Source organism: Tenrec ecaudatus, chromosome X (assembly GCF_050624435.1).
Source record: "Tenrec ecaudatus isolate mTenEca1 chromosome X, mTenEca1.hap1, whole genome shotgun sequence".
NCBI lineage: Eukaryota > Metazoa > Chordata > Mammalia > Afrosoricida > Tenrecidae > Tenrec > Tenrec ecaudatus.
In genome coordinates this window covers 149,419,354-149,437,570 of record NC_134548.1, presented here as the reverse complement: position 1 = coordinate 149,437,570, position 18,217 = coordinate 149,419,354, and the positions used below count along the sequence as shown (strand labels likewise).

Sequence of the window (18,217 nt, the reverse complement as noted above, 5' to 3'; positions counted from 1 at the left end):
GTAGCCAACTAAAAAGGAGGTGGGGAAAGGGAAAAATAAATTTTAAATAATTTTTAAAATAATGGGTAGTGGGGACACAGGGCACTAACCCACCCATGGGGAGGGTATTGTTTATATCTTCACAGGGAAAGAAGGACCAGACTTCAACCCAGTGCTTCAAGATGTGAATGCAGCATGCCGGCGTGGAGTAGGGAATCAGTGGAGAGGATGGGGGGCTGGCCCCAATTCCAACTATGTGGACACTGGCACCTCCCCCACAGAAGAATTTATGTCAGAGGACGGCACTGAATCTGCAGGTCTGGGAGGGGACATATCTAATAGGAGCACAGGGGAGCAGATGAAGGGGAACGAGAAGAGCGTGGAGCCCAACCTGGCCCACCAGGCCTTGGGGATGATGTTCCCGCTCAGAGAAGCCAGTCTACAGAGAAGACCACATGGCTGACCCCCCTATGAGACACAAGGTCCCTCACTGACACATAGCCCTACAGGGGACAACAATGGAGACACAGTGTGGGAATTGCGCCCAAACTGATCCCGCCACACTGAGGCAAAACACTAAGGGGTGCAACAGAACAGCAAGGGAACGGAGCAGCAAGGTCCCCAGGGAATGGCAAAGGTGGACTTTGGGGGCAGGGTGTGGTGCCCCAACGGATTGGACTGGGAAACCCTCCTAAAGTCCAAGAAACATTTCTTGAAGCAACGACAAGCTTTTCTCTCGTGTTGTGTTGTGTTTTGCTTTTTTGTCAGTGGTTTGTTGTTGTTCTTATTTTGCTGTACATTGTTGCTTGGTTTTGCTCTGTCTTGTTTTTGTGCATGTTATTATCTCTGCAGGTCTGTCTAAATAAAATAGGCTGGATGAACAATCTGGAGGAGCTAACAACAGGACCAACAGTTCCGGGGAGACATGGCAGATGGGGAGGTGGGGGGAAAGGTTGTGGTGTTAACAAACCCAGGGACAAAGAAACAACAAATCATACAAATCGGTGGTGAGGAGGGTATAGGAGGCCTGGTAGGGCACGATCAAGGGTAATGTAACCAAGAGGAATTATCGAAACCCAAATGAAGTCTGAGCATGATAGTGGGACAAGAGGAAAGTCAAAGGAAATAGAGGAAAGAGGTAGGATGCAAAAGGCATTTATAGACGCCTAAATAAAGGCATGCACATATGTAAATATATTTATATATTAGGATGGGGAAATAGATCTATGTGCATATATTTATAGGTATAGTATTAAGGTAGCAGATGGACATTGGGCCTCCACTCAAGTACTCCCTCATTGCAAGAATACTTTGTTCTACTAAATTGGCATTATATGATGCTCACCTTCATGGCAAGATCGCTGAAGACAAAGTGGGTGCATAAGCAAATATGGTGAGGAAAGCTGATGGTGCCTGGCTATCAAAAGATATAGTATCTGGGCTCTTAAAGACTTGAAGGTAAACAAGCGGCCATCTAGCTCAGAAGCAACGAAGCCTACATGGAAGAAACACACCAGCCTGAGTGAGCACAAGGTGCTGAAAGGGATCAGTTATCAGGCATCAAAGAACAAAAAATTATATCGTGTACTCACCTCCCTGATAGGAATGCTGAAGAAAAATAGGTGCATAAGCAACTGTGATGAAGAAAACTGATGGTGCCCAGCTATCAAAAGACAGTGTGTAGGGTCTTAAAGGCTTGATGGTAAATAAGCGGCCATCTAGCTCAGAAGCAACAAAGCCCACATGGAAAATGGAAACCACCCTGTGCAATCACAAGGTGTCGAAAGATCAGGTATCAGTCATCAAAAGAACAAAAAAATCATATCATTGTGAATGAGGGAATGCGGAATGGAGACCCAAAGCCCATTTGTAGACCACTTGATATCCCCTTACAGAAGGGTCTTGGGGGAGGGGGGCAAACGAGCCAGTCAGGGTGCAATGTAGCAACGATGAAACATACAATTTTCCTCTAGTTCCTAAATTCTTCCTCCCCAACCACTATCATGACCCTAATTCTACCTTACAAATCTGGCTAAACCAGAGGACATACACTGGTACAGATAGGAACTGGAAACACAGGGAATCCAGAACAGATGATCCCTTCAGGACCAGTGGTGAGAGTGGTGATACTGGGAGGGTGGAGGGAGGGTGGGTTGGAAAGGGGGAAACAATTACAAGGATCTGCATGTGACCTCCTCCCTGGGGGATGGACAACAGAAAAGGGAGATGACAGGGCAAGATATGACAAAATAATAATTTGTAAACTATCAAGTGTTCATGAGGGAGGCAGGAGCAGGGAGGGAGGGGAAGAATGAGGAGATGATGCCAGGGGCTTAGGAGGAGAGCGGATGTTTTGAGAATGATGATGGCAATAAATGTACAAATGTATTCTACACAATTGATGTATGTATGGATTGTGATAATTGTTGTATAAGCCCCTAATAAAATGATTAAAACAAAACTAAATAAATAAATAAAAGCAACTTAACTGGAAATGTATGGGATGTGAATTTTACATCAATTAAACTATTATTTTAAAACAGAATCTGGACCTGATGCAAGGGGCTTAAGTGGAGAGCAAATGCCTTGAGAATGATTGGGGCAGGGAATGTATGGATGTGCTTTATACAATTGATGTATGTATATGTATGGATTGTGGTAAGAGTTGTTTGAGTCCCTAATAAAATGTAAAAGAAGAAAAGAGAAAAAAATGATTAGGGCAAAGACTGTACAGATGTGCTTTATACAATTGATGTATGTATATGTATGAACTGTGAAAAGAATTGTATCAGCCCCAATAAATTGTTAAAATAAATAAATAAATAAATTTAAAACAAAACAAAAAAAAAACAGAATCTGTGTTCTAAACCCATCCTAAGAAATACAAATCCCAATTCTGGAGGTGGTTTGAGCCCCACATTTGTCTGCTCTGGATCACCTCTGCCACAAGCCTCTCTCCTGACCCCAAGCATGCTAAGGAGGGACACACACACACACACACACACGATTGGTTGATAAACATTCTCCTGGACTGAAAGTGCCTCTTGAAAAATTACAATATACTGACAGACTAATTATCATAGAGTTCATGTACAATTGATGAGCTATTTTAGACATTCAGCCCTGGTGACGCAGTGGATTATATGACTCCAAGGTCAGCAGCTAGCTGGAATCCAGCAACTGCTCCAGGGGTGAAAGATGAGGCTATCTGCTCCCATAAGGAGCCCTGGTGCTGTAGTAATTTCTTGTGGGCTGGTAACCACAAGGTCAGCATTTCAAACCTACTAGCCACTATGTGGCTTTCTACTCCAGTAAAGTTAATCTCGGAAACCCACAGGGGCAGTTCTACTTTGACCTATAGGGTCACCTTGAGTCTCAATCAACTCGATGGCAGTGAGTTTTATTTGGAGATTTTGTCTGCTCCTGCATTTACAGTTTGGGAAACCCACACGGGCAGTTCTACCCTGCCCTAGAGGGCTGCTATGAGCCAGAGTTGACTTGGTGGCGTTCTACCCTGCCCTAGAGGGCTGCTATGAGCCAGAGTTGATTTGGTGGCAGGGAACCTAATTTTGGAAGCAGTTCTGCACAGGAGTAGTCAGGGAAGGGGGTGGAGTTCATGGTGCATCACAGAGAACAGAACACATTGTCTTTAAGGGCATTATGAGGGTCAATTAGGGTGGAGAGTTTTTAGTTTGCTGCAGTGCCTGAACTCTTGCTGGGAAACCATTGTGAAAGGGAGGAGGGGGAGAGACATTTGTTAGGAAAATTCCAAAGATGAGCATCTTCCAGTTAAGGCCAAGTTCCCAGGTTAGGCCAGCCCGGCTCAGTTTCCAGGCAGTCTGTATTCAGTGCCTGCCTCAGTGCAGAAAGAGGAAACAAGAGACCATACAAGCAAGATACGAATTCACACCCTTTCCTGACTTATTATTGACACAAGATTTCAAAATGCCCAAAATATTTCTTTTTAAGGAAAATAAACCCAAACAACCCATTTCTATCTCCTTTGAAAATGGGGTCTGGGAAGCAAGTCCCCCCAGTGTATTAGAACCAAATGCATCCAAGAACCCTAGGTATTTTCCTGCCTCACCAGGGAACTGTTAGGCTTGCAAATAAAATCACTAGGCAGAAATCTCAGAAGGTTGGAACAGAAGTGCCTCTTGATGCTGAGCTGGATGGATGAGGGAATTTGAGCCAAGAAAGTTTATTAGCTAGGAAATGCCAGACTTGGTGTTAGAACCCGGCTGTCTGGACTCCCATCGGGGGAAGACTTTAAACTCTCCTAAATGTAGCTACAATTACACTTGATTTGCTGGCCTTAAAATACCAGCACTCCGATGACCAATCTTACCGATTGATGCAAACAGATGCAGAAAATCAGTTGGCCCGGCATTTATTTCCCCAAAGGATGGGCTAGTCTGTTTCTACTTTGTAGAACTATACAATCAATTGGCATTGTCCGGGCCCCTTGTAGGGCTGGTTTATCAAGCCAGCTCACAAGCTTCCCCCATGGAGATGTACTCGGTTTCAGGAAACCTACCCATTCCCCTAGGCTTGATTTTCTATTCCAGTAAAGATGTACAGCCTCAGAAACCCACAAGGGTCAGTTCCACTCTGTCCTACAGCTTGGTTCCTTGGCCGGGGGTGGGGTGGGTGGTGGGGTGGGTGTGGAGTTTGACTTTTGGAAGAACTGTATACACAGCGCCCCTTGCTGGCCAACATGAGTCAATGCAGAAGTCACTGCGGACAAAACCTGGGGCTCCTCTCAAAGGTCTAGTCCCTGGGAAGGGTGGCGAGGTCAAAGGAGAAATCATGGGACAACAGCAGGGAGAAGAAACCTCGGCAGTTTTCCCTACGCGGTTTATAAGTGTCAAATTTAAGTGAAGACCCTCACAAAAGCAGGTAAGTCTTTTGGTGTCCCATGGAGTTTGTCACCAGGCGACTCACCCAAGAGGCAATGTTATGCTTACAGACATCAATTTTGTTGTTTTTAACATCAATGGGCACACAGATCGAAGGATATGCATGTGCCAGGACAGCATACTTCAAAGAGCACAAAATCACTACGGTTTTAGTTCAGAAATGATTTGATGAATCGCTACATATCTTTGGGTGAAAGGTAGACTTTTACATTTCCACTCTCTCCATTTCCCCACCCCAAGCTTAATTTCTATTTGGACACTGGCAAGAGCTGCATTAGGAAAACAAAACAAAAACCCAAGCAGCAAAAAGCAAGCAAAGGGAAGAGAGAGAGAGAGAGAGAGAGAGAGAGAGAGAGAGAGAGAGAGAGAGAGAGAGAGAGAGAGAGAGAGAGAGAGAGAGAGAGAGAGAGAGTCAGCAGCTTTAAAGTTCACAGCGCTAGGTTTTACCCATAGGAAGTCTCACGCCACCCTGTGACACACCTTAAACACTCAAATGAAACTCACTTTCATCGAGACTCACAGCCCTGCAGGACAGAGTGGAACTGCCCCCTTGGGTTTCCAAGACTTTTGATCTTTATGGGAACAGAAAGTCTCTCCTTTCTTCCATAGAAATGGCTGGTGGTTTTGAACTACTGACCTTGTGGTTAGCACCCCAATGCGTACTCCACTGTGCCACCCAGGCTCCTACCAGGAGTATCCTAAAGAAAGCACAACCCACACTGCTTTTGCTCCAGGACTGGCCTAATGGAAGGCTTTATTTATTGTTTAATTCATTTTGTAGGGTTTGCAGAAGTATTCCCTGGATTTGGGCCAAGGGCACTGGTTGGCCTTCCTGAGGTAAAGTGGGTTCGCAGCAGTTCCAGGGCCCTGTTGTTCCTTGCTTGCAGGGTCTTCTCCATTTTCAGTTCGCTCTTGATGGCGTTCAGCTCCCCTCGAATCTTTTCTATTTCTAATTCATAATACAGCTTCATCTCCTCTTGGAGGAGGGTGTTGCTTGCCTCGTTTCGCTGCTTTAGGTTCTTCACCATTTCTTTTAAATTGCGGTTCTCCAGGTGCAGCTTGTGGATGACCTCTTGGGCTTGCTGTAGCTCTTTGGATAAGGTCTTGACAGTAGTTGCTTTTTTGGACAGGTCATTTCTCAAAGCCTGGAGCTCAAAGTCTTTCTTCGAAGTCACCGCCCTTGTTTCTAGAAAATTCAGGTGTTTCTTGGGGGCTTCCTGTTTAGCATTCAAAAGCTCTCGTTCGGCATTTTCGAATTCTTCTTCGATTTTCTTGTATTTCTTGTTCAGGTCTTCCAGTTCTGCCTTTAAAAGGGTTGGGCGAACCTTGAGAGATGTTTTGCCCGCTGGTTTCTGCCTCGGGTCACCCCTTCGGTGATGGCATCTTCCACTTGGTGACTCCTTGGTACAAGGAGCACGACCTTCGGTGGTCTTACAACTGGCTTGAGTGCAGAGAGCCAAGTGAGATAGCTCACAGGAGGCAGAACTTGTGGCTCTTGTGCCCTTTGGAATATTTATCTTTCTCTCTCTTAACTTCGGCTCTTCTTCTTTTTCATGGAGGTGGGGAAAAGATACTTTTTTCTTCCCTTTATTCTCCTCACGAAATTTCTGACTGGACAAGTAATAAGTCTCTTCCATTTTTGTGGTCTTGTCTACAGTGGCTGGTGTTGCAGATGCTGGCTGAGACGCCTGACCTGGACAATCCAGTGCAGCGTAAGAAGACGTCTGCTCTGTCTCCTTGGGGTTTTTGACAGCATCCATTTCTCCTGGAACTGCTTCTGTTGCCTGAAAAACAAAAAAAGGTATATCAAAGGCACACTAGTTCCACCAGCAAAGGGTTGAAGTAGCTGCCCTCTAAAGGCCCTTCTACCTTTAACCATCTCTGATCCTGCAACACCCACCCGGGAAATTGCACTGTTGGGTTATTTCTAGGAGACAGAAAAAAATTCTGAGAAAGCAGCTAGATATACTCGAAACAAGATTGTTCTAGAATAATCCAAATGCTCTCGAATAAATAGGCTAAGATGTTAATACCTGGGCTACGTAAGTGTCCGATTCCACCCCCATGCCTGAGTTCTTTCAGTGGGCCTACTGTTTATTCATTCCTTCAAGTGACTGCAACATCAGAGCTTAATGCAATGCGAGCTCTTTCGGTAAAGTATCGTAGGCAGCCTTCCTATGAGTAATGCTGCCAAATGCCCTTCTGCCTTGACCTGTGCATTCCTGTTCATCCAGTCTTGGGCTGTGCTTTGAGGCAAAACTGCCAAGTGTACGGAATTCTGTCTCTTGGACAGCAATTTCATGATGGGAACCCAATGTCAACAATCGAGACGTTCCTCGAGACATCGATTCCAAGTGTTGTTTTGAGGCCCAAACTTGGCCATCATTAATCTCCGTGCAGCCAAATTCATTAGCATTTGGGGAGAATTATTTTGTTGCCAAGGGACTCTTCTTTCTTCAAAGCAAAACTTCACTGCAGCTCTCCTAAACTGCAGACATCTTGTTTTCTAGAATATTCTAAAGCTTTCTAAAACTATGTACCCGACTCACTGCCCCTGATCCAAGACTGGCTCATGGCAACCCTATAGGATAGAGTAGAACTGCCTCTGTGAGTTTCTGAGCCCCTAACTGTTTCCAGGAGTAAAAAGCCCTGTTTTGTTTTTTTTCTCCTGAGTGGCTGGTGGTTTCAAATGGTGGCCCTTGCAGATCACAGCCCAATGTGCAGCCACTGTGCAAATCCCAGAGCGCGGTAACTACTGAGAAGAGGGAGAACGAGAGTCCCAGCAAGAAGCGTAAGGCCTACACCCATCGGAAGCCAGGAAATGGTGACTGCTGTTACCACTCGAGTGTGTGTGTGAGTGTGGGTCATTCTATTCATGCAATACAATGCAAGCAATATCCATTTTTGCCAACCATGCCATCCCCTCATATATTAGTTATCTTCTTAGCTCTGCTATGTGTGTTACATGGGTGTGTGCATTAGTTACGAAAACGACACACACATTGACTGTGACATTGATTAATAAGGAAAATCAAAGCACACCTGCGTTGATTTCCCCCATTCACACAAGTACTATTTTCTCCTGGTGATGAGAAAGGGCTATGGTTGGGTTTCTACTTCAATGCCATTTTCTTTCTGGTTAGAAAGCGAGGAGCGGGCATGTTATTTGGACACATTGGGAAAATACACAAAAGCCCCGAGAACAAAAGGAACACACTCTGATCATCTCATGCACCATTCTCTCTCTAGTCTGGTGTGGTTTTGTTTCCTTTCTCTCTCTCTTTCTCTTTCCCAACATTAATTTGACTCACACAGGCCTTCCTTGCATCAGATCATCAGAGAAAAGAACTTGATGCCTACAAGTACTGAATGTACTTACCATCCCTCCTCCTCTGCTCCTCCCCAAGGCTACAACCCCATTGGCAACTACTTGGCTTTGAAGAAAAGCACAGGTACAATCATTCTTAAAATAGACTGGGGGTGGGGTTTCAGTAAGGGTGGTATTATGATTGGTCCAAAGGCCATGACTTGAAAGTGTAGGTGTACAGTTCTCATTGGTGCATCCTCTCTTCTCTCTGTCTGACCTTGTCACCCCCAGAAACAGCTGTTATTGCTCTTCTTAAAGGAGAAGGGACCCCAAATCCTGGTCTCCCACCTTTCTACAAGTATGAATGCCAATGAAGGAAAAGGGCTCCGCCACCATGCAGAGAAGGGATGGGGACAAGAGAAAAGAGGGTGCTGCCATTTTATCAGTCACATTTTCATTAGTCCAAAAAAATGTTTTAACCAGACAATCCTGAAAAAAAATCAACATGCTTCTAATCAGGCTGCAATAGAAGAGTCCTAATTCTGATTGAATGGGATGTATCTGAAAGGAGGTGAGCAGCTTGGCAACTGAGGTGAGGTCCCTTGAAACCTGGAGATAAAATGATAGGATAAACTTGAGCTAGGCGCCCTGATGGACTAGTGGTTTCGTGTTGGCTGCTCACCACACAGTCAGCAGTTCAAAACCACCAGCCACCAGCTGCTCCACTCAGATTTTATTACCTTTCTCCTCTGAGCTCCACACAATACCCGGGTCACTGGAAGGTGATGCTTTTCAAGGAACCCTAGAGAGCACTGCTGCTCAGCGCTATCAACTCCATTCTGACTCACAGCAACCTGCTGGGGCGGAGTAGAACTGCCTTTTGGGTTTTGCAGACATTCAGCCTTAATGAAGCAGACAGCCTTATCTTTCTCCCCTACAGCAACTGGTAAGTTCCAACTCTTGCCCTTGCGGTTAGCATCTCAGTACATAGCCCACTAAGCCAGCAGGCCTCCTAAGGAGTCAGTGCTTTCCAAATCACTAAGATGAACAGCTATTTTCTAACCGACACTCAGAGAAGTTACGAGACTTGACCAAGGCCACATAGATGGAGAGCGGTAAATTGGAGAGCCTTCCCCCCAAGTCAGTGTATGTTCTGTTTAAGCATTTTTTTCAAGGGCCACAAAAGAAGAAAAGAATGAAGGGGGGTGGAGAAGAGAACTGCATGTCACATATCAAAGGGCACAGAGAGGAGACAGGCTTGTGAGGCCTTTTGGAATTGCCCTCCCATGGCTTACACAAATCAGGGTGACGGGTCCCTGAACTGCTCCTTTTCTTTCTTCTTCATCATCGTCTTCTCCTTTTTTTTTTTTTTTTGGTAGATATGTGAAGAAGCTCTTTCATTGGCAAGCTAGGATCTAAGACAGCAGTTCTCAACCTTCCTAATACCTGGGCCCTTTAATACAACTCCTCATGTTGTGGTGACCCCAACCATCACATTATTTTCGTTGCTACTTCACTGTCATTTTGCTAATGTTATGAATCGGGCGACCCCCATGAAAGGCGCTGTGACCCACAGGTTGAGAACCACTCCTCTAAGGACTTATTCCCAAATCTCTTCACAGAATATGGCTGAATTGATGGGCAAAAGCTGCCAGTCTCATTTCCCCGTCACAAATGACAACACTTGCTTTTTGAGGGGTGGGGGTTGGGGGGAGGGTGCAGAATAAGTGTGGCACTCATGTACTATGGGAAGACCCCAAACTCAAACTTGCTGCTATGGAGTCCATGCTGACTCACAGTGACCCTGGAGGGATAGGGTAGAACTGTCCCTGTGGGTTTCCAAAACTGTAACTCTTTAAGAGAGTAGACAGCTTCCTGTTTCCCCCCTTGGAGCAGCTGGTGGTTTTGAACTGCTGACCTTGAGGATCACAGCCAAATTCTACCTATGCCATCAGGGCTCCGAGGTTCCATGGACTGGGAAGGGGCTTATGGGCTTTGGCTCAGCATGTCTTTCAGAAATCCAGACCTTCTTCTACCCTGGTGTGCTCGCAATGAACTTGACTAAGAGCCCTGGTGGCACAGTGGTTACAAGGTGTCCTGCGATCCACAAGGTCAGCAGTTTGAACCACCAGCTGCTTCTCAGGAGAAAGAAGAGGCTTTCTACTCTTGCACAGAGTTGCAGTCACAGAAACCCACAGGGGCAGTTCTATTCTGTCCTAGAGTGTCGCTCTGGGTTGGCCTTAACTCGGTGGTAGGGGATGAGGGAGGTAACCGAATGGGAGGCCATCAGTGAAGCACAAGCAGGCTGGGACAGCAGGTCAGTGGTCACCATGCTTTCTGAGTGCCTGCCCTACATCACAGTAGGTACAGAGAGTCTGAAGGGGTGGCAGGGAGACCCAGGAGAAGTAAACCAGAACCCAGAATCCAAACCCCAGACAAAATCCCTGGGCCAAAGTAACATCAATGTCCCTTTAAGATGGCGACCCTGTCCCACTCCCCTGAAGGCCCTGGGATGGTAGCCTAAAGGCACGGTGCCCATAAGATGACTATATCAATTGATTTGTGTCTGCCACCATGAATTAGTTACGACTCTGGATGGCTCTAGTCAGGATCACACTCAGCACATCCCCATTCATCCTCTGGTGGTTTGTGGATTGCTAGGCTATTCCCCCCCACCCCCTTTGGGCAGAGGTCCTTTTGCGGAGTAAGGAGTTCCATGAACGTGGCTGATGTGCACCTCAGAATTTTGAGAACCACTGATGAACTGAAAAGTAAAAAGCATTTGCAGTGTAAAACACAAGTGCTGGGAAATAAGCAAATCGTGATCATTTCTTAGGGCTCTGTAGGTAGAACGCTCCCACAGAAAGCCCAGGTGGGTGCAGCTTTTTCTATCAGGAATTGCAGGAAACACCTCGCTGTTTTCCTCTGCAAGGAAAAAACCCACCAGATTATCTGGACTTTCCTTTCGGATTGCCATTGCACGGAAGCCTGGGGACCTGCACTCACCTCAGGTGATACACCTATTTTAAACCACATACTTTAAACAAAGCCATGACAAGGGGGAAAGAGTCAAAGATGGTTTGCTTTCTGTGGCTTCATCACATATTACATTTGGATTTCAAATGGTCAGGACCATCTAGTTGATAAAACTCACCATCTGCCTGCAAAATGTAGTTCTCTCCCCGCCCCCACCCCCCCACCCCCGCCCAGGTGGGGGAGTGGAAACCAGATGGAAGAAATCCAGAGGCTTTGAAGAGCCCTTAATCCCAAACTTTGTAAATAAGGGAGTGAGGGTTGGAAAAGGGGAAACACTAGGCAACCTCTCTCTGATGGCCATACTTCTTCTATCACTGCCCTCCAGCCTTCAGCTCCCCTCAACTGGGGGGCAGGGCTTCCAGTGACTGTCTAAGGGCAGTAAGGCAAAGACAAAGGGGCTCTCTTAACCTAAGAATTCTCTCCTATTATTCCTGGATGCTTTCAGTTCTCTGGACCCTCAGAAGAAAAAAAAAACCCCTGCTGTATCAAAAAAGAAAAGAAAGAAGAAAAAAACCAAAAAACCCTCAGCTACAATGAAAAGAGGCCTTGCCTCTTTGCTCTATGGTGAGGTCCAGCCCACTTAAAAGCAGTCTTTCTCAAGCTCTTCTCTGCTCTCACCATTACCAGGCACAAAGGCCTGCTACTATCACCCTCTCTCTGCTTACAGGAGTCAAATTCTGACCTGCCTCCTCAAGGCTGTCTCTGTATCTCCCACCCCTTGACAAGCACTTGACTTACAGAAAACCAGTGAACATCAAAGCGAAGACCCCAATGAGCTGTCTGAAATCAAGGGGTGTCCACAGGTTTCATAGTACAAAATTGGGGGCTAAGGGAAAAGAAATTCCTTGAGAAAGGAATTCAATGCAAAAAGAGACACTAGGAGGTCAAAATCTTGGCTCCCATGTTTACCAACAATAAGAAAACTTATCTTTTGTATGTCTAGGTCTCTTGGGGTGTACAAGTAGGATGATATACCTATTTCCCGGGTGGGTAAAAGAAGTGAGTGAAAATGGAAATAGGAGCAATTTAAAAGTGTACTGTGAAGTGCCAAGTTTTTTGTTTGGTTTTGTTATTTTTTTCCCCCCTTAGGTTTTCCTGTCTCTTCAACAGAATCAAGCTAGTTAAATAGCCCAATGTTTCTCCAAAGATATGTGCTTTCAGGTTGCCGGTCTGAAGCCCACACAGCTCTGAAACAAAGGTGCAAGGTCAGCAGTTTGAAACCACCAGTTGATCTTTTGGAGAAAGAGGAGGCTTTCTACTCCTGTAAAGAGTTACAGTCTCAGAAACTCACAAGGCCTCTATAGCATGGCTAGGAGTCAGAATTTACTCCATGCAGTGAATTTTGTTTGTTTGTTTTGCTACCAGTGACCCCAGGTGGTACAGTTTACTTTTACTCAAGGGTATGAACCTAAGAGTTGGAGGTTTGAATCCACCTAGTGGTGCTTCTTCTTGGAAGTCTACTGTTTGAGTATACAGCCTTTAAACACTAAATCGACTGTACTTTTATTCTGATACATGAGTTTGAATCAACTCAATGCCACTAGGTCTTGGTTTATGATTTAAGAAAGCAGAAGGGAACCCCAAATGAAACTAAATGAATTTAACAAGCAACCTCAGAAAGAATTAAATGTTCTCTAAGTTGTTTAAGTCTCCAAATTGTGAAAACTAAACTGATTTTATCTAAGCAGAAACATGAAAGTTTTCTATGGCAAACATATGCCCACTTATTGATATCGTTAAGTTCCAAAGACTAGACCGTAGTGTGAAAATCAGCATTACGCAAAAAAAGGGAAGATGATCACATCAGATCATAAAATGGAGGATGACTACACCATTGCCTGATTGTCCAATGACATCATCACTTAACTGTCAAATCACATCACTAGATAACTGCTGAGTTACATCTCCTAACTGCTGAGTTGCTGTTAGGTTACACCTAACCACTCAAAAAACCAAACTCACTGTCACCAAGTTGATTCTGACTCCTGGCGACCCTTATAGTGCAGGGTCCAGTTGCCTATATGAGTTCCTGAGACTGTAACTCTCTATGGGAGTAGAAAGCTCCATTTTTCTCCCAAAGAGCGACTGGTAATTTTCATATGCTGACCAAGTAGTTTGCGGCCCAATGTGTAACCACTACGCCACCAGGGATGGCTGCCCAGTTTGTAATGACTATGCCACCAGGTCGTCCTGTTCTTTTGTATATGCCTAGTCAAATATTCATTTAACGAAGAATGATCCTTAAGATCCTTCTAGAAATTTTGTTAATGTTGTTAATCTTATCAATTTTCCTTTCTTTTTTTCCTGGTTAAAATGTTATAGTTTCTTCTCTGACTTTGAAAGTTTGGGGGTGGGGGTGCATTTTCCCTAAAAGAAAAGACCCCCTAAGCCCCAATAAAAAGATTTTTAAAAGAAGAAAGAAAAGAAAAGACCCCCCTCAGGGTTATTGGGCTTCAGTGAAGTGTTGGGGGCAGTTTCCTTTACATTTGGATGAGGTCTTCTTTAAAGTGTACCACAGAGTGCAGACTAATGATCTAGTTACAAGGTTGAAGACTAGGTTGGATGAGACTGCTTCTAAGCACAAACTGAGACAAGATTGAAACCAACAGGGCGATACTTACAGTTCTAGAGATACAAGGTGTTACTTTGGATGCTGTAACTTCCTTTATCAAATCTGAACTGTAAAACAAAAATCCCCCCCAAAGTAATTAGAAAATAGAATTAAACTGGAACACCCAAATCTATGTTTCTCTCTAAAATGTAAAGGAAAATTACAAATGATATGTTTAAAATAGCACTTGGCCATTCTGAAATCTGATGCCTGAAGCTTAAACAGAGTTCAACTTTCTTTTGAATTTTTCCATCTATATCCCCAACTAATATGCCACCAAGGCTTTCTTCCCTGAGCAATGCAAATATCAAATGGGACAAGAATCCAATCCAGGAGACATCTTACTCAACACAGGACTCTCCTTGCTTTTAGCACCTCCTGAACAAACGAGCTAGTGGCAAACTGCAGCAGCTCGCCTGCTATTAACGAGCATGCCAAGAGCCACGTTAGCAAAGGGCTGGGGCTCTGCCTCCCTCCCTCTCCCCCTCCCTCCTTCCCGGTACAGAGTTAATGTTCAAAATCCTTACAAGGGGAAGTGATCCTGGGTTTTACCTTTATCTTTTTAGGGACCTAACGTATGGGCCAAGTCAAGTGCCCACTTCGTGGGACAAAATCTTCCCTATTGTCTGGCAGCTATTGAGAGACAAGCAAAGTGCCAGTGGAAACTGCCCCCGCCCCCCGCCATGAGGAGTTGCTTGAAGACCCACCAATTCTTTGTTAGTCTTTCTTCTCCTAGAAGAAAACATCGGAGACTCACCTTACTCCCAAAGACTGAGACTTTCTTAGTTAGGAAGGCACGCTCACTATAAAGCTTTCGCTAGGTCGGTATACATAGTTTGGAGTTGGGCACGCGGGAGGGGGGGAGGGGGGTGTCTCTGTCAATGGTTAACTGAAACTCCGCCATCACTCCTGCTTCCCATGGAAAGAAAGTGGCCCGGGTAGGGGCTCCCTCATCCGTAGGTGATACCTTGGGGAGAGGGCTACCCCCTCATTTCTTCCACACACACCCAGGTCCCTTCCCTCCCAAATGCTGCCTAAAGGGAGAACAGAGGCGCAGTGGGGGTCTCCCTGTCCCAGAGGCAGACAAGAAAAGGGGCGAGCGGGGCAGAGGTACCTGGAGGTGTGGCTGGGGCTTGGGGAGCCCTGGCCCCTCTCTCCCGCCTTCTCCGTTGTCCCTGAAGCTCGCCGCCACCAACGGGTGCTTGGGTGGTTGGGAGCCCGCTCTCGCCGTGGCCCCTCGACCCGGCCGGTGGCCCAAGCTGAGTCTCCGCAGTGCTGCGCCGGCTGGGGCCGCGCCGTCACCTAGCAACCGGACGGTCCCACTTAAAGGGACCCCGGGCCGGGAGCCTGCGGCCGGCCGTCACAGCCCTGGCACGGGCACTGAGCATGTCCGGTGGGGCGGGCCAACGAGCTTTGGCGGCCAGAATACCAGCAATGTGGAACTGGCTGAGCACGCTTAGGGCAGGACCACCCCCGGGAAACCGAGAAGAAACCCCTCCCCGGGGGGCAGTCTTAGGAGGGTCTGCGTGACTCACAATGCCCTCTGGACTCTGCCATTGCTGTTGGGGGGGGGGCGGTGAGGGCAGGGAATGGCAGAAGGCTAATCCCCTGCCCTGCTGCTTAGTGACCTGACTTCAGGGAGGCTATACTTTAAGAGGGCGCCCGAATTTGGGTCAGGGTTCTTAATAATGTGGCAACCGCACAGCCCCACTCGGTCCCCACCCCCACAAGGGCAGCACAATGATCCGGGTGGAATTTCTAAGGGCCTTGGCTGTGTCCGGAGAGCAGCGCTCCCTCTGGGAGATTGTCTCTTAAATAGGTTCACACTTTCATCTTTGATCACTCAGAAATGTCTCAAAACCACTCCGGATGAATTTCAAACTCTTTGTTGAGCCGTCCCTCCAACACTTCCTTCCACTTACAAAGGTTGCTGACAACTTCGAGGATTTAGGTGGGGGTGAGGGAGGCCCAGTTTCTCCATTATGCTACAGATTAAATATTAGATAGCTAGATAGATGAAAATATATATGACAAAACACACACCATCTCAACAATTTCTTCTTGTCCAGTTCAGTGTCAGTGACTACATTTTTCAAGTTGGTCCACCTCTCTCAGTGTTGTTAGGTGCTGTCAAGTCACTTCTGACTCCTAGCGACCAGAAGTACAACAGAAGGAAAGCCTGCCGGGTCCTAGAGCCCACTGTTGCAGCCACTGGGTCACTTCATCTCGTTGAAAGTCTTTACCAATCATGGTGGCCTTCTCCAGTGACTGGTCTATCCTAACATGTCCAAAGTACCTAAGTCTTGCCAGCCTTACCTCTAAGGAGTATTCTGGCTGTATTTCTTCCAAGACAGATTGGCTGGTTCTTTAGGCACGCCATGCTACTTTGAAGATTCTCACTGTCCTTTTCTAAATCATTTCACCACCATAAACATAAACTCACTGCAAAATCTCTTGCTTCCCAGAGGTCAACATAACAGGACCAAGGCAAAGGAAGACTCTGGGAGGTGCTTCAAGAGTAAAAGCTGACCCTGGTGAATGTGATCACATACACAATGTCAATAACAAAAAATAATTTATTAGTAGATATGCAAGCCGAACAGGTGTGAGATAACACATAGGAACATATCCATGAATACATATATATAGATTGAGCAGACTTATATAGATTGAGAGATTTCCACTGACCTATTTGTGCATGCTACAAACATATCTACTTATATAGTAGAGGATCATCAAACCAGGCGATCCCTGTAGGTCAGGGTAGATTTGCCTCTGGGAGTTTCCAAGACTATACCTCTTTACAGGAGTAGAAAGTTTCATCTTTCTTCCACAGAACAGTTGGTGGTTTCAAACAGCTGACCTTTCAGTTAGCAGCTCAACACATAACCACTACATCACCAGGGCTCCTAATAGTAGAGCATACAGGGGACAAAATTATGAAAGCTTCTTAGCCATTACCAAACACCTGGAGGGAACGAGTCACAGACTTGGGAACTTAAGACCATAGTCTCAGGGGGCATCTAGGTTGACAGGAATAACATAGTCCACAAAGATGATGTTCTATACCCTACTTTGGTGAGTAGCAACTGGGGTCTTAGAGGTTTGGCAAGCCATTTGAAAACCCATCAGGAAGAAAGAATTACTCCAAAGGACAAAAGGATCACAGAAACCATAGACTCCACTAGCCTGAGACCAGATCTAGAGGGAATATTCTGGGGAGTCCTCTAGTCTCAATCAGTCCAGTAAGTCTGGACTTTTTAAGAATTTGAATTCTGCTCTACCGTTCTCTCCCATTCTGATAAAAACTCACCACTATCTAGTCGATTCTGACTCATACTGACCCTACAGGACAGAGAAGAACTGCTCCTACGGGTTTCAGAGACGGTAACTCTTCCCAGGAGTAGAAAGCCTCATCTCTCTCCTGCAGAATGGCTGGTGGTTTTGAACTGCTGACCTTGAGGTTAGCATCCCAATGCATAACCCACTACGAAACCAGGGCTCCTGCCCCCATTCTGATAGGGTCCATATATTGTTGCTGTGATCAGTATTGATAGGCATTTTTAGTCATTAGATTATAGATTTTGACAATAGCACTATGTTGCATAAGTGAATGATCTCAGACTTGAATTAGCCTGATTATTTAATGTTATTGTTTTTTGATGACCAAGTTGATCTGTGCTACCTGATATCATGCCCGGACAATACAGTCTGATAAACTATTTCAAGTCAGGTTCAGACCCAGGATGGGCCTGACAAAAGCTGTGGGACCTGAAACTGAGCTGAATTAGCATGTCTGAAATAGTCATACCAGTGATTTTTCAGAAAGTATTTTCTAGGAAACATGAGCGTGAATAGAAATGTGGACTCTTAAATCATAAGTGACAGGAGGTTTAAATGCATTAAAGAAGTGACAGTCTAATTTATCAAGACCTAACAAGGGAGAGACTGGGGAACAATCCCAAGATACATTTCGAATCTTAGACATTTCTTGAGAACTGGATCTAACAGGTGTTGGAAGTTGGCAAGGAGGCCTGGTTCTTGGTCACTTTTTCCTGCTTAGAGAATTGATGTCAACAAAGATTGAAGAAGGCAACGACCTCATGTCAATCTATGTTCTATCCTGGGCCTCATGGAAATGAATTCACGGAAATCTTTTCTTGATTTTAAGTCTCCACACTGCCTTGCATTTATCATGTTTTAATTTTTCAAAAGAGTTCACTTTGATTTTGCTTGATCTAAGACCCTATGTTAAACTAATAAAAGGATATATAGATGGAAATTATTTTGTGCACATATACAAACTATTTGTCATTTAGAAGTTTTTTTTAATGTGAAATGGATTGAAATTACATTTACTATGTT

General features: G+C 45.4%; 1 protein-coding gene across 1 annotated transcript; it reads right to left on the bottom strand.

Moving 5' to 3' along the window:
* Positions 1-5,632: 5,632 nt before the first annotated feature.
* On the bottom strand, positions 5,633-15,298 carry CCDC160 (coiled-coil domain containing 160). The gene is made up of 3 exons (XM_075538563.1): positions 14,967-15,298; positions 13,863-13,920; positions 5,633-6,682 (listed from the first exon to the last, which is right to left on the bottom strand). Exon 3 carries the CDS (start codon positions 6,656-6,658, stop codon positions 5,669-5,671), a length of 990 nt encoding a protein of 329 aa, XP_075394678.1. The 5' UTR covers positions 6,659-6,682; positions 13,863-13,920; positions 14,967-15,298; the 3' UTR covers positions 5,633-5,668.
* Positions 15,299-18,217: the final 2,919 nt, after the last annotated feature.